General features: G+C 50.0%; 2 protein-coding genes across 3 annotated transcripts; both read right to left on the reverse strand.

Moving 5' to 3' along the window:
- On the reverse strand, positions 125-11,783 carry UBE2Z (ubiquitin conjugating enzyme E2 Z). The gene is made up of 7 exons (XM_021377821.1): positions 11,071-11,783; positions 9,025-9,097; positions 6,847-7,034; positions 4,900-5,011; positions 4,204-4,316; positions 3,573-3,663; positions 125-1,838 (listed from the first exon to the last, which is right to left on the reverse strand). The coding sequence occupies exons 1-7, from the start codon at positions 11,766-11,768 to the stop codon at positions 1,668-1,670; spliced, it is 1,446 nt and encodes a 481-aa protein (XP_021233496.1). The 5' UTR covers positions 11,769-11,783; the 3' UTR covers positions 125-1,667.
- On the reverse strand, positions 13,239-15,626 carry ATP5G1 (ATP synthase, H+ transporting, mitochondrial Fo complex subunit C1 (subunit 9)). Of its 2 annotated transcripts, none has more exons than XM_021377830.1 (5): positions 15,525-15,626; positions 15,154-15,211; positions 14,526-14,603; positions 14,085-14,260; positions 13,239-13,483 (listed from the first exon to the last, which is right to left on the reverse strand). In XM_021377830.1, exons 2-5 carry the CDS (start codon positions 15,193-15,195, stop codon positions 13,369-13,371), a joined length of 411 nt encoding a protein of 136 aa, XP_021233505.1. In that variant the 5' UTR covers positions 15,196-15,211; positions 15,525-15,626; the 3' UTR covers positions 13,239-13,368. The 2 variants fall into 2 exon arrangements, with proteins under 2 accessions (XP_021233505.1, XP_021233504.1); XM_021377829.1 differs by having other exon boundaries at positions 15,455-15,579.

A 15,723-nucleotide genomic window follows, 5' to 3' on the forward strand; every position in this document is an offset into this window, starting at 1 on the left:
TCCCGAGCTGCTCAGAGAGCAGCGTGCAAGCTTCTAAGTTCTGCAAGAGCCGATATAAATCAGAGACTGAAAATAACTCAGTGACGTATAGGACAGTGCCTTTCTGTACAGTGCGTGCGTGGCAGGGGTCTTCTGGCCTTTCCTCCTGTGCTTTTTTTTTTTTTTTTCTTTTCCTTTGAGAACAAGGATGACCGCACTGAGCCTTCTCCCACCACCACTGGGTGTTATGCAGCAGGGCTGTGCTGGGGGGAAAGCGTTGAAGGAAACAGGGAGAGAGCCCGGGCCAACGTGCAACTTTGTGCTCAGTTTCTCTCAAGAGTTCTCATGAAAAAAAAAAAAAAATAAGTCAATGAAGCCTCTTACCAACAAGACATATTCCTGGTTCAATCATCACCGGGGTCTTTCACCTGGAGAAGCTTTTATTCACCTCCACCCAAGCTGCACTGAATACATCTTTGACGTAAGTGCACTCGCAGCCAGCGCGCACCTCTCTGCCAGGCTTGCTTTTGCTCACAGTAAAAAGCTGCCCTTGAAAACATTCAAAAGTACTCAAGTGTTAACTTCGCAACACTCATCTAGCTTGCACTTGGCCAAGTTTGGCAAAGGAATTTCGGTCAGTAACTAAGGGTACACCTCTGGAAAAGCTCCACCCAGAAACAGTGGCTTCCTGAGCTAGAATTGCCCCTTATTCTAGCGGTTCGGTCTGGGCAGTGAAGGTAGCAGCGGGGAGGGAGGTGGCAGGAGGAAAATGAAATATTTATTACACCGAGCGGAGACACGAAAAGTACTTCAGTTAAGGAAACAAAACAGCTCTGTTCCGAGCAGCCAGAATAAAATATTTCTAGAATACCTAAGTTCAAATCAAAACCTTAAAGAGTTACACGAACTAGGCTTATTTCTTTTAGTGCTCCCCTATCTCTGAACCAATGGTTTTTCTCGCCTTCCCCATAACACCACGGTGAACAGACCTGCACTCAATGTACGGATTCTTGCCTTTTCCTCCTCCCCTTTTGTGCCTGAAGTCTCAGTGGATGAAGTCACCCACGGCTTGTGTAAAGCTTTCAGAAAGGAGCCCAGATTCCACCACTGCTCTTTATCTTTGGTCTGTCTAGAAGAAAGACACCGGGTAGATGGGCTCCACAGAGCAGACAGGCTCCATCTCTCCCAGTCTGCACAAAAAGGTTTCATCCAGGCACACAGTGCCTGGGCCCTGTCATACCCCAGACTCATCAAAGCGCTCCCACAGCTACAGCTCCGTATTCAGCATGGCCCCAGGGAAGGGCTCACTGGCTAGGAACAGAAAAGCTGTAAAGAGGAGGCGCAGTCTAGATCTCATTCTTTAATCAAATGGAGACAAAAAAAAGAAGAAAAAAAAAAATAACCAGTGTAGATGTTTTCAAAAAAAAAAAAATAATAATAACCTGATGCCACATGCTCCGGATTTCTAGTAGAGTAAGTACCTTGTAAGAGTAGCCTGTCACAAGCTTGGCTTTGTCTAGCATGAAGTCTTCTCGTTCAGCGTTACCCACCAGAGCAGTAGAAGGAGACAGAAGATATCCCACAGTTTTCTCCACTCTGGCATTGGTTTGGTTGTTGAGTCTGTCAGGGGTACTCTAGTGTGAAGACAGAACATCCCCACGGCTTGGCCTCTCCGTCGTAACGCAGCTCTAAGCTTTGGAGCAACCCTGAGTGTCTGTCTCTGTCTCAGAGGAGCTGCTCTCAGAGTCTATTTCTGTATTCTCCTGCTGATGTTTCTCTTGCACCTTCTGCCGAATTCCTTGCAAACGGACTAATAGGGACTGATAGTCAAAGTGGCCTCGTTTTTCTCCAAAAGGATCCTGGAAGGAAACCACAGATGGGCTTCTTAATATACACCTCTTGCCAGAAGGATGATGGTCTAAAGGAAGCTGTATAACAACTGGCCAGCAAATAGTCAGAAAGTTAAGGGTTAAATTCCACCTTATGATCAATGGGACCGTGCCAGCGGCCTCACAAAACTCAAAACTGATCCCAATTGCTCTTCCCTTACCCACCAACATTCATTTTGCTGTAGAAGGCCACCACAGTCGTCAGGCACGACTTGCCCTTTGTGAAACCACGTCTGCGTCAAAGATTTGGTCTCGGGCTCGCTTTCACGAGGCAGGAAACTGTTACAAATAAAGGCCTCTAAAATCCAGAGGCCAAAAACTTAACCACGCTTTGTATCAGCACTACAGACCCCTCCCAAATTAAAGCATCGCTATTCTCATCTGAAGCCAAGGTGCCCAGCTGCTTTAACACTTTCTGCTTTTCTCCCTATTCCACGTTAAAGGCGCATTGCCAGGGCTACACAAAGCAGTGGTGGAGTTTCACCTGTCCCATCAGACCAAGATGTGGCTCCAGAGTTAACAAGACAGCACATCTGGTGAGCACTAAACCGATACTGCACCTATCTAGTGACTTCATTTTAAGTGCAGGGCAGTGGAGATAGCAATGGCACCTCTCTAACACATTGTGCTCAAACCTCCTGTACTACTATCTACAAGCGAGCAGAAAACAGACACTGACTCTAGAACCTGAGCACAGCAGTCCCAAGCTGCAGTGTTCTTCAGAAGTAACTTAGCTCTGGCTCCTTGAGGAAGAAACAAGAGTTGATCACACCTGACAACCCTCTCATCTCCCCAAATCCAGCCTTCAGCACAGTGCTCTCTGGAGATAATGTTGAGCATTTCTTATTTGCAGGAATTTCTTGCTTCAAACGTGAACTCTTCCATTAAAGGAGCGCTTTCATTTTATGAATTACACAGAGATGGCACTGACAGGAAAGAAGGGCTCTGATCATCAGAGACACTAGATCATTGAATCAAACACCTCCATCTTTTCTCAACAGTGAAATTTCTCAATGAGTCAGACAAGAGGTGCCTGATGAGGGAGGAAGACACATGTTCAGATGCAAATAGCTTGGCAGTCTATTCTGTGAAGTCTATTTTCCTACAGAAATAAGCTCCTCTATTCAACCTGTCTAGATGTATTTGCTGTATTGTTGCTGTTCCCCTACTCCTTCCTCCTCCGGATACTTCTGCCTCAGTCAGCCACTTCCCACCTCATCTGACAGAGCAACTCTGACAGAGTCACAGAAAAGTTCCTATCTGTACGAGCAAAGAACTCTGAGAAAAAGAAATCCTACCAGCATCTCAACAGGAAAACACTGCAAAAGAGTTCAGCTGCCACCAGTACTGGATTGACTACATGTGCTCTCCCTGCTCAATACCAAATCCACATGAAAGCAAACTGCACTTCTTTAAGCAGTGGTATCTGTATCTGCTTGCCCTGAGTGTGGCTGGGGTCCAGCACTGAGAGAAATCCAGCAGCCCTGAAAACACTGTGAGCACACTCTGAACTCAGGAAAGTCAGTGCTGTATCCACAGGAATGTCTCAGTTTCGTGGTTAACTCAAAGCTGAAGCATACAGTTGATAGAAAAGGTCCAGATCCACCCCACGTTGCACGTCACCCAGTGCAACTGTTTGTCACTGACTACGAGTGTGTTTTGAATCAAAATTCTGAACGGACAAGAAAATTGTCTGCCACCCACCTGCATCGTCTGACCTTGGAGATAAAGTCTCTCTTTGCACACCCCTTCATAGAAGTCGTAGTATTCCATGAAGGATTTCTCCATTACACCCCTGAACATAATCAGAGAGCAAAGAGTCAACAGAGAATGACAGTGTGACAATGATGGCATCATCCAGGGTCACAGCATCCCACTGAACTGCAGTCATGTCATCAGCACAGCTCAAGCCAGACAGCTAACTGGGTACAGCGAGGCAGGACACAGAACAAAACAAACTACAGCACTGCTGCAGCTGAATGGATCCTGCACGTGTTTCTACAACAGCTGTGCTTTTCTCTCTCTCTCTCTCTCTGAGATGGTTTTTTTTTTTCCCCCCTCTAAGAGAAGGCACATTTATTCTCAAACACAAATCAGAGGATGCAGCCACTGCGCACAGTAATACAGCCTTGGTCGATGTACAGCTCCTGGGCACGGCACAGACGCAGTCATCCATTTCAGAGGAAACAAAACCACTTTGCACTAGAGCAGGACGAATTAAAGACTTGCTCTTCTCTGCAGCACCTCTCAGGATCGTTAAGAAAGGCAACCAGAGATGTTAACCTGTTTCCCCACACCCATTTTCTTACGCTCCCTCCCTGCCTCCTTTCCATACCGTAGTGGCTCAGGACAGGGACACTTTCCTTCCAGCATGTCACACACTGCTACTCGGATGGTCTCATGCCGAATACACTCATTATAGTTCTTGCTGTCCCCAGGGTGCCTCTCCTGGAAATAGAATTTGGGCCAGTGAGTCCATGTTACTGGAATGGCTCCTCATCTCTCTCTCTCGAGACCGATGAATTTCACTGGTGCATGAACCCACTACAGCTTTGTCTGTTTTGTGTATGCTGAGCTAATTTTTACTGGGAAAAAAAAAAGGAAAAAGCTGGCACCATTTTCTACATCTACAGAGCCTTGGACTCGCACAGCTGGGGAGACAGGTCAGCTGATAGCTGGCACAGAAAGCTGCCTCTCTCTGGGATGCCAGAACCGTGAAAACCTGAGCAGTTTGGTTTCTGCACGACAATGTGTCTCAAGGAAGCTGTATCAGGAGTCATGTAGCAGAGAAATGCCTCTTGTTCTTCTGTTGCTTTACACATATGAGAGCTATGCAGCCTCTAGTTGGTTCAGAGGCTCTCTTGAGTCCCCCCCTCAAGCTCTGACGAGAGGCAGAGCAAGCAGGAAAGGAGCCAAGTGACACAACCTGGCTTTGTCCCCATTTCCAGAATGTATTTTGTTACCAGGTCAAGGTGTGGAGGGAAGAGAGAAATAGCTGCAGAACCAGGGATGAACCATCTTCAACTCTCACCTGCTCAAAGCCGGGTTCATTGTGATACGGGTTCTCAGTCATCAGGGACTGGATGGAGATGAGAACTGAGGAGATACTCTGTGCTGGGCTCCATGCAGGCCCGGTCCAAGTGCTGAAGCATCAAAACAGGAAAAGCATCAATTAACAACGCAGGACCAGCCCAGTGACCACCATCCCTCCAACTACCAAAGATCAGAAAGCTTGGGAAAACACATCTAGGTCTTACAGAAATGTGACAGGAGAAGTAACAGCTGCTACAGAAAGACAAAGCACTGCACGCTGAGGAAGTCTCCAGGATGAAGGCAGTTTATTCTCTCAATCAAATGAGAACATTAACCCGAGCCATGCAAGAGGCTGGGGAACTTCACAGCTAACACACAGAGGGAATCAGACGTGAGCTGAGGCAAAGTAACATTTTCAAACACCTCCCAGGGCACTTTAGAGCTATGGCTATCACCTTGCACAGCATCCTGAAGCAACACGTGCTGCCAACATACAGTAAGTCAAGACCTGCAACTCCTTATGAAATGAAATCTGACTTTGTAGGCTCAAACAAGACCATTTCTTGGGCAGTTTGTAATGCAGATACTCTGCCACCAAAAGCACTCATGGATACTCCGCTGTAGGAACAAGGTGCCCATTTAATACACGTGGTGTAGCAAAAAGCTCCGCACAGAACAACGGGTCAGGAAAAGCTGCTCTGCTACTTGCCATTAATATCCTAGTTCCACATACAGAGCTGCTTCCCTGGGAGCTGAACAAGGATGTACTGACCCACATATGCCCTTCCTAAATTCATTCACAGCTTCCCATTGCTGCTAAGGCTGAGGCTCTTTGTTCACTCTTCAATAATTTAGCTTCCATGCCAAGGCTGCACTACATGAGCAACCAGGCAGCTCGCATGGAAGCTGCTGGGCGTCCAGCCCCCTGAGCTACAGACGAGCCCTGCACACCTCAGTGCTTCCCAGGCATTGGCATCCAGCTCACTGGATCAGAAAGGCTCATACACTGAGGAAAATGCTTCCCAGAACACTGCATCTCCCACCCAGCCCCGGACCAGCAGATGTGTATCAGTGACTTGGATCAATTTTGGCATAAGGGGCATAAGGCTGCTGCAAACCATCCCTAAGGCAGTCTCATAACCACAGCTGTGCTCAGATTCCTGTTGTTTGATGAAACCCCTGCAGCAATTCAAGCCACCGCTGCCCCTTCCCCACTTGGCTGCCTCTATCTGCACCAGTCCAGAGTGTCAGCAAAAACCCTTCCTTACTTGCAACAGAAACCATCGCAGCTGGGGTGGGGAATACCACACTATGGCCAGAGTTCCTCTGGTAGAGTCTAAAAGCCACTGGACCAACCAGGACTTGGTTTAAGAACCAAGTAGGTGAGTAACAAGCATTTGCTGCAGTGGAGCTTGTTGGAACAGGCAGCATGGGAGCAGTGATTGTAAATCATTACACCTACCGCTCAGCCCCATGTAGGTGAAAGCCCAGAGCAGTCAAATGGCTTTCAAGAAAGTTCTTAGAGGCTTTTAATCTCGTTTATTTTTAAACCCACACGGAGGGAGGAAATTAAAACCACAAAAACCTGCATTCAGAAAGCATTAAGGATCAGCTTGCAAAGAGCAAGAGCAGAAGAAAGGCAGGGCTCAGGCCAGGACTTTGCGAGGGGAAGCAGGAGAAAAGCGGCAGCATCCACTGAACTTCATGCTTCCCCTGCTCCACTCTCAGATGCTCTTAGAGACAAGCTAGACTCTTAGCTCAGAAGAGGAATCTGTGCTGCTTTACGACTCTGATCCAGTGCATAACTTCACAGAAGCATAAAGGTGCATCCAAGCATGTCTGGGGCAAGATCAGGGCACAGCGTGTTGAGAAAGATGTGCGAGGCACAGTGCAGCCTGCAGCTACCTCCTGATTTCCCACCAAAACAGCCAAAGTCTCCTCTTACCCTAGAATACTCAGGCAGACTTTCCCATTGCGGTAGAAGTTGGGGTTAAACCTCACTGTGTTATTTCCCGTTGTCATCAGTTTGACCCTTGGCGGGTGGATAGGATAATCTGGAGGACAGCGAAACAGGAACAAGAAGAAACCCCCTTCATAAGGCGTGTCAAATGGGCCTGTGATCAATGCATGAATCTGCAAAACAAAAGCCCATCTTGCGCACCACTTCAAAATTGTGCAGCACCATCAAATCCTCAACAAAGCCGAACCAAAGGCAAGAAACCTCCACCCAGGCATGGACACGGCACCTTCCCCAAGCACACGCCACGTGCAGGCCATACACAACCCTCCCCCCCCCCTCCCATCCTTCCCTCGTTAGCCAGAGCCACTGCTGCGCACTTCTCTCCCCACTGCCACACTCAATGTGCAGAGCAGGTTTCCAATGCGAGGTTTGGCCACGGTCCACAGCAGCTGCCTCCCATACATCCCGACACAGACCCAAGCGGACTGAATCACAGTTCAGCTGGGAAGCTCTGCTTTTTTAAAAAAAAAAAAAGATTTCGAATACGAAAAAAAAAAAAAAAAAGTCTAATTTTAGAATGAAAAAAAAAAAAAAAAAGTCAGATTTTCCGCCAAAACTAGAACATTCCTCGATGTTATGGTCTCGTGCTGATTCGGTTTTATTGAAACCAATCGTTTAATTACCTCTGCCAGGATCTGAAATTGAGACCCCATGCTCCCCTCGCTAATTACCTTCAAAAAAATCTCAATTGCGTACCAGGAAATCTGCTCCCATTGGGCTATTAGGGAAGCTTCCTCCTTTTCCATCCTCCTGAAGTGATCCAAGCAATCTCCTTTAATGATCCCCTTACCCACCTAGGATGTTAGTTAAAAACCCCAAGGCTGCTGTTCTACAAACCCGCATTTCTGCTGAAGGGCATTTTGGCACTTTCAGCCTCCAAAGCGAGGGAGGTCAGAGCTCCAGCAAAATGCCCAAGGTCTGAGCTGTCTGCACAGAGGCACTGCCTTTGCTCTATCTCCAAAAATCCAAGAGCCCTAAGCCAGGCAGGTGCTCACACTGAGGGAATCAAAGGGAGCGCCAAGTCTGTCCAGGGGGTGGGAGAAGTGTGCAGCAGAGGAGAAACCAAAGCAACCCCACACACACGCACACACACAGCTTTCTCAGAATCCAGCACAGCCAGATGAGGTGACACTGGCTGGAGAAAGGGTAGCATCAGCCAAGGAATGCACTGGATCAAGAACACCGTTTGAGCAACTTCAGCCTCCCAGATCACTGTACTCTCACAGGCATCATTGGCAATTCCCTTTCCTGGAAAATCCCTAGAGCCAGGCAGCCAGGAGGGGAAGAACTGGGGCAGGAGATGCCAGAGACACGCCTGCCCCTAGGGAGCAGATGTGCTGGAGGTGATGTGATGGGAGTAGCTGTGCAGGTCAGATCTGCATGAGTTCATGGAATCGTTTGAGTCGGAAGGGACCCGTCAAGGCAATCTGGTCCAACTCTCCTGCAATGAATGGACACCTACAGCTCAATCAGGTGCTCAGAGCCCGGTCCAGCCTGACCCTGAGTGCCTCCAGGGACGGGGCATCCACCACCTCTCTGGGAAAGCGATGCTGTTACCTGTGAGAGCCAGGCAGGCAGCTCCACAGCAGGACAGGATCTGGGCCCAGGGATCAATCCCACTGCCAGGTCACAACTGTTAAACATCTCTGCCTTCCATAGGTGACTTACAGATAGTTCAGCATTACCCAGGTCTGACATTTCCAGGACCTCAAGAAGCCCCCATGGCCAAACGATTTCCACAGAGCTCTCTCTGAGTTAATCTAGTGATTCTTTCCAAGCATCAGTAGGGTAAATAACAAGTTGGATTGGCACTCCACTAGTTCATATGGCCACAGATAGGGCTGTCTTTATCTGTGGAAACTCCTCAGGTTCCTGTGATGGTATCTCTCCACAAATCCATCTTTCCTTGACAGCCTCCTCCCATTTAAACGCAGCCCAGATTGTCACCAATAAAACCAGAGCTGCGCTGCGCTCTTCCAGGACTCACCCTGCCTTCTCTCAAAACATGAAGGGATTACATCACTGGGGAGAATCCTCAGAGCAGCCACCAACAGCAACATACAGAAGAGTGGGAAGCTGAACCCGTTCCAAAGCATCTCTTACCTTGGTCATGTCATGGGGATCAGGCACAACAAACATTCCCGGGGGCGGTTCCTTGTAAATGGACATAATATCCCTGGAACAAAGGAAACAGGAATTAGTCAAGATCTCCCTTGGTGTTCATCAGCCCTTGAGGCATGGAATGTTCTAGACGACAAATCTGTGTAGAGATGCACAGGGACAGATTTTTTAAGATGGAAATTTGCAACTCCAAGCAATAGACGTTTTCCTTTGCTCTGACTGTTTCCTGGCTGAGCTCTCTTAACTTATCCTAAACAATAGTTGAAGAGCGCAAGCAGCATTCAGTGAATCAGTGAGGCATCTGACCTCAGCACCTTGGCTACCTGCTGCCTCGTGTCTTACCCCAGATCAACCCCAGCACCTAACACTTACCAGTAAACCTCTCCTAAGGTAGGCATGAAAAAGTTCTCGTCGTCGAGTTTTGTTGCTTAACAGAAAACTTTCCCTCTCTGTGTTTTCTCTCTGCACGCTTGGACTATTTACAAAGCCCCTTCTGCAGACCCAGTCACTTTGTTTTCCCCAATATACGGTGAGTGAACTGTCTTTGAGAACATTACTGCTCTGTCAAGTTTGGTTTTAATCAGACAGAGGGTTCGGGCATTATTAGGAGGCATGGACACACACACACACAACTCAATCACAATGGCTTTATTTCCTGGACTGAATGAATTGAAAAATAACAAGTTGACAGATGCACCAAAAGGCACCCAACACCTTTTATTGCCAAAAAGCTTCCCATCATAATCAGAGCTGCACTGCGCTCTGGGACAAGCCACCACTAGACCCGTTCAGGAAGCAACCAGAGTTCAGAGAGGTTTCAGGGCAAGAACAAGTTTGAGAACAACAGGAGAGCTTTGCCTTCCTACCTAACATTATGAAGTTATTGCTTTTGGTGTTTGCATGGAAAACCGCCCAAATATCTGGTGCCATCTTTGGAAGACATCAGACAAGCTCCAGAACAAGCAACAGAGCAAGGGTGAGCAAGAGCCTGGCAGGCAGCAATACTGCTCTGAAGGAAGAGGAAGAACTTGCTGAAACAGTGCCAATATCCCTAACAATAAAAGATCATATTTCTCATGATATCAAAGGCTATTGACATACCAGGTTTAACCAGATGATTCTTACAGACTCAGAGCAGCCAAATGGGTGGGCACCAGCAGGAAAGAGGATTGCTACCGGCAGGCTTAGGATAACATCTTGCAAAACTCAACTTGACTGCTGATAGGGGCCGAGGAGCTCGTTCCCCTCCCATTTAACAACACCTCCAAGGAGCACGGCTGCAATCCTGAGGGCAGGATGAGGGCAATGTGCCACAGAGCGTGGCTGCCGAAGGCCACAACAACAGCAGGAGGAGGAGGATACCCCGGAGGGGCTGTGGCCTTCACCCAAACACCTGAGCAGAAGAGCACCCTGGGGCTGCACCCAAAAGAGCCCCTGGGCACGGTAACGAATCGTGGAATCATTACGGTTGGAAAAGACTTCTCAGATCCCCAAGTCCAAGCCAAGCCCACCCCCAAACCACGTCCCTCAGTGCCACATCTCCACGGTTCTTGAACACCTCCAGGGACGGCGACTCCACCGCCTCCCTGGGCAGCCTGTGCCAGTGCCTCACCACTCTTTAGGAGAAGAAATTTCCCCTAATTCGCAACCTGAACCTCTTCTGGCACAACACAAGGCCGTCACCCCGTGTCCTATTGCCGCTACCCGGCGCAGAGGCCGACCCCCACATTGCTTCAATCTCCTTTCAGGGCACTGCAGAGAGCCACGAGGTCTCCCCTAAGCCTCCTTTTCCCCAGTGAAAACCAAGGCCCTGTCCGGGTGAGCCCCGCGACCCGTCCCCAGCCCCGAACCCGGCCGAGCCCCCGGGCCCGCCCGCAGCCCCAGCGCCCTTGAGGAACCCGCACGACCCCACCCGGGCGGCCCCGCACAGCCACCGGAACGGGACAGCGGGGCTCCCGCGGAGCTCTCTGGGCCGGGGGAGGACGGGAGGCGGCCCCGGGGCAGGGCAGTGCAAGGCGGCCCGCTCACCGTTTGATCCGCAGCAGGCAGGCCGAGCTGGGCCGCTCGCTGTCCCAGTCACCGCTGACCGTGGGGTCCCAGAAGGCGGAATGCGTGAGGAGCGCGGCCCCCGCGGCCGCCGCCGCGGCCGCTGCGATGGGAGCTCCGCCGCTGCCCGGGGCGACGCTGGCGGCCGCCGGTGAAGAGCCGAAACCCGCCGCCGCCCACAGTTCGGCGGGGATGAAGACGCCGGGGCTCCCCGCGCCGGCGCCCGAGCTGGCCGAGGCTCCGCCGCCGCCGCTGCCCGTCGCCGCCAGCACCGCGGCCGGAGCCGCCTCCTCGGCGGCCGGACTCTCCGCCATTCCGCGCCCGGCCTCGGAGAACGCTGCTTCCGGGACTCCGCACCAACGAGTCGGCCGGCCAGAGCGGCCACCGCCTCGCCCCTCCACCGCCGATCGCCGCCCAGAGCGCCACCTCCCCCACACCGCCCTCTCACTACCGGCGCCAACTCCCCCCAGTTGCCACAGAGTCTCCTTTCGGCACCAGAGCGGCCCTCCCCCGGTTGCGCGCCGCTGCGCGGCAGCGCCCCCTGCTGCATCGGCGGACTGCTCCCGACTGCGGAGGCAGAGAAGCCCGACACGCGGAAACCGGAGATTTTTAAGGCTGAGGAGGGAAGCAGCTGCTACGGAGATGCTGAGCACGGCGCCACGCAGCCACCAGTGAGCCATTTTACTCCCAAGGTCACTGCTGCCATACCAGGGATACACGGAATCATCTGATTTAATCCATTCCACGCACCAAAGACCGGCCTCAAGAAGAAACGCAACCAGCTTACATGCCAAAAAAAGGGTCAGGTAACACAGCACCGTGCTCCTGAGGTGACAAAGGCGAGCAGCTGACACATCGCCAGCTGCATCATGTTAACATGGAGACTGAAGGTTCCCAGGGACCTGCACAACTAGTTTTGCCCCCGCGCTTCACAGGAAGCACAGATAAGCCTCTCCCATGGTTGGAGAAGCCTGTCCCCCCCCAGCTCACAGCTGCCCGTGATGCACTTTAGCTTCTTGCTCCAGGAAACATAAAAGCACAAGTTAACCTGTGCATCATCCTCTCTGTCAGTAGGGGTTAATGACATTGCAGTTTGGCGTGGTTAACATTTAAAACAGCAAAGCCTCAGCTGGAGTAGAAATCTGGGCACAGAGAACAGGGTCCTCTCCTTTGAGCAATCGTGTGTTTGTTCCCACATGGCAACCTGTCTGAATATATAGAACCTTTCCTCTTGTTCTGCAGCTGAGTTTCCTCTGGGCTCTTCCTGGGGCCCCTTTTCTCCCAGGAGTCTCAAGAATAGGTTTGTTTGCTTCTTGTTTTGGGGCAGAAATCAAAATCCTTCTCCAAGTCCCTTCACACTGCGTATGCAGCTATTACAAAGGAACAAAGAAGTTACTGATATCCAATTCGTGTCCCCATGCAGGTCACAACCATGCTTCAGAGGCTTTAGTTTACACAGACACTGCATTAATTCAATTACCTAAAGCTGATAACCAGACAAGCTTCCCACATGGTCACCTTCCTTAAAGGCACAGCTGTCTTACACTGAGGTCCAAGACTCAGCTTAGACCTTAGAACTCCTCCTTGCTCAGTGTGATCCAAACTCCGAAACAGCTGAGGCATGTAACTGTTGAGGGAGAAGAAATAACACACTGGTCCTGTGCTTAAACGACGCTTTGAAGAGGCCTATGAACAGTGTGACCTTGAAACCAGCTCTCCTTTGTTAAAGAAATTTCAGATGGTAGGGGAATGTATATCCTTGTGTATTTACACAAGAATGTATTTGTCATTTTATCATCCAAATACCATTAATACACTCTGTACACTCACCTGTACCCGCCACCTTTTCAACACCATCACTTTCAGTAACATTATGTGGAGAAAACAATGCCTTGTCAGGTCACATGTAAGTACTTGTTTTATTAGAGCAACGCTTGCTGGGATTGCTGAACGGATTTGACACAGTGTTTGAGCTGTTCAAGGACACCCTCTTTTATGTGGCTGGCTTCATTTTCCTTTCTTGCTACCACCATTTCCCATTTCCATTCTGCTTTATCACTAGGTGTTCCTATTCCTTGAATATTACCCCCTTCAGAATATTACCCCCAACGGCTTCCCCACTGATGGACCAGCACATAAAAAAAAAAAGATTATATATATAAAGCCACCACTTTATTTAGAGAAATCTTTTCTTTAATTGTCAGTCTGGAACGCTCTGATGGAAGCAGACTCAAACTGCTGAGGACAAAGTGATGGAAACCGCAGCCACGCCAGAGGTTGTCACATAGCAAAGAGGATAAGGAATGCCACCATCAAACAGAAGAGACCCATGGCCTCAGACAGGGCAAAGCCCAGGATGGCATAGGAGAAAAGTTGCTGCTTGAGAGATGGATTCCTGCATGTATACAGGGGAAAAAAAAAACAACACAAAAACCATACAGTGAAGAGAGGGTAGAAAAAAGAAAAGGACCCACAGCAAGAGGGAAAAACAAAACATAACAAACCAGACCCCGTATCATATCACAAAAAGCCAGGATTATGCCATACAGCCATCAAGTTTTGGAGGACGAACCAGATTTATGGCAGGTAGCCACCATCTGGAATGAAAAAGCCATGATTTTTCCCTGGGTTTAGTGATTACCAGTAGCCATGTAAAACCTCAAAGGCTAGTTTCACCTGCCCTGGTGGCACCAAGCAACAGCTGCCATTGATGACCAGTGCTTCATTCCTTCTAGGAGGAGGCAGAGCTCCACAGAACTTCTGCATCATCCAATAGTAAGTACAGGGTGGATTCAAACAGTTCAGGCACTTTCTTATTTGTTTTAATAGACTGACGGAGTATAACATTCTTTCTGTATTCCAGAAAGGAATGCTGCAGTTAAAGTATCTGCTTCTACACACTACACATATAGAGTAGCTCCAGAAAAAGCTCCACTTCTCTACCAAGTTTAGTGCTAGAAAGGAATACATTCAAGGCAGCTTGGCATCTTACTTACCTGGCATAGCCAATGATCAAGCTGCCAAACACCGTCCCAATACCTGCTCCTGAACCAGCCACCCCAACTGTGGCAGCACCAGCACCAATGAACTTAGCAGCAGTGTCAATATCCCGGGAAACTGCACTAGTTTGGAACTCGCGGCGGGTCAGCTGTGGATAGGACACACCAGCTGGCTGGAGGATACATAAAAAACAGGTTAATGGCACCAAGTCAATATGAAAGTTATCTTAAGAAAACTCTTATTCACCATTTATAATCTACTCAAGACACCAAAAAATAAAAAAGCTGAGCTATCTCAGGTCTGGGCTAGAAGCTATATCCATTTACTAGTCATTCCCTTGATGTAAAATCTTACTCCTCCACCTCTGGAGAAATCATCAAGACATTGAGTACAGAAATACAGGAGCCAATTTAATTTACCACATAAAAGAGCCTTACCTGTACAGTCTGAGCCTCAGGCCTGCTGAACACAGACACTGAAACGGGCCTGGCCAGAGCCCTAGAGCAGCACCGGAACTGAAGCAAAACAGACAATTAACTCCTACAGTTAGATGCATCCACCCCAATGTTCAGAAAAGAACACTGTTAGAAATTTTCCAAAATATTTCAAGAATGAAACAAGACTGAAAAAACAAAAGCATATACAAATCCAGAGCACTTCTAGTTTAGTCAGTTGGATGCAGTCCACGAGGCACGCTGTCACAGACTGCACGCTGCAGGATCACAGCTGCTACTTCACAGCTCAGCCATTACCACGGCCTCAGAAATTTCATTCCTAGCTCACGTTTCGTGACAAAAAGATGACCATCCCTGTGACAACTGCTTATCTCACACAGCAACAAGCCCTGAAGCTCACAACCCAAGGCATGCCTGCAGGGACACTGGGCATCTCCCTGCGGTCACCAGAGGTCACCTTGTTCCCACACACATAAAACAGCCTCATGGGACCCCCTCTCGGCCGGTGCTGCCCCGAACCACGTTCTGATCCCAACCTCACTGAGAAAGCCTCCATAGCCACAAGGCCCCACTAAGCACCATTACACCCCTCTGCAGATAGAGGACTTACCAGAGCCGGAGAGCTGAGGAGAGCCAAAGGAGTCGTCTGCATTTTGCTTTACCTATTACTAATAACGAGAAGAACGAATTAGGAATCCCCGTGCTGCTACATCCGCCTGCAGCCCCCTCGCGGCCCACCCCCTGCAGATCAGGAGATCCGCGTTTCTGCCCTGCCCGATTCTAAAACAGCCAGAGCAGGGGACAGCAGACGAGTCCCATCGAAGGTTACGGCCCGGCCGGACACCACCCCACCGGCCAAGCCCCAGGCCGCGGCGTCCGCTCGCAGCCCCGGGGCCGCACGCGGGCCCCACCTGCACGGTGTCCGCTCCGGGCTGCGACGCTGTCGGCTGTGAAGGGAGAGCGCGCCCCCACCCCGCTCACCTTGCCGTGTCCCCCAGCGTCCTCCGCGCCGATTGGCTACTGCGGCAAGAGGCGCGCGGCACTCTGGGACAACATTCGCGCTCCCCATTGGCCGCGGTCCATCAAGCTCCTCCCACTAGCATCCGGGATAGCAGAATTGGGGCGGGAGGGCTGTGGCACGATGCGGGCCTCTATTGGTTAGTTCTTTTCGCTACGTGCT

This window comes from Numida meleagris, chromosome 26 (assembly GCF_002078875.1).
Source record: "Numida meleagris isolate 19003 breed g44 Domestic line chromosome 26, NumMel1.0, whole genome shotgun sequence".
Lineage (NCBI taxonomy): Eukaryota > Metazoa > Chordata > Aves > Galliformes > Numididae > Numida > Numida meleagris.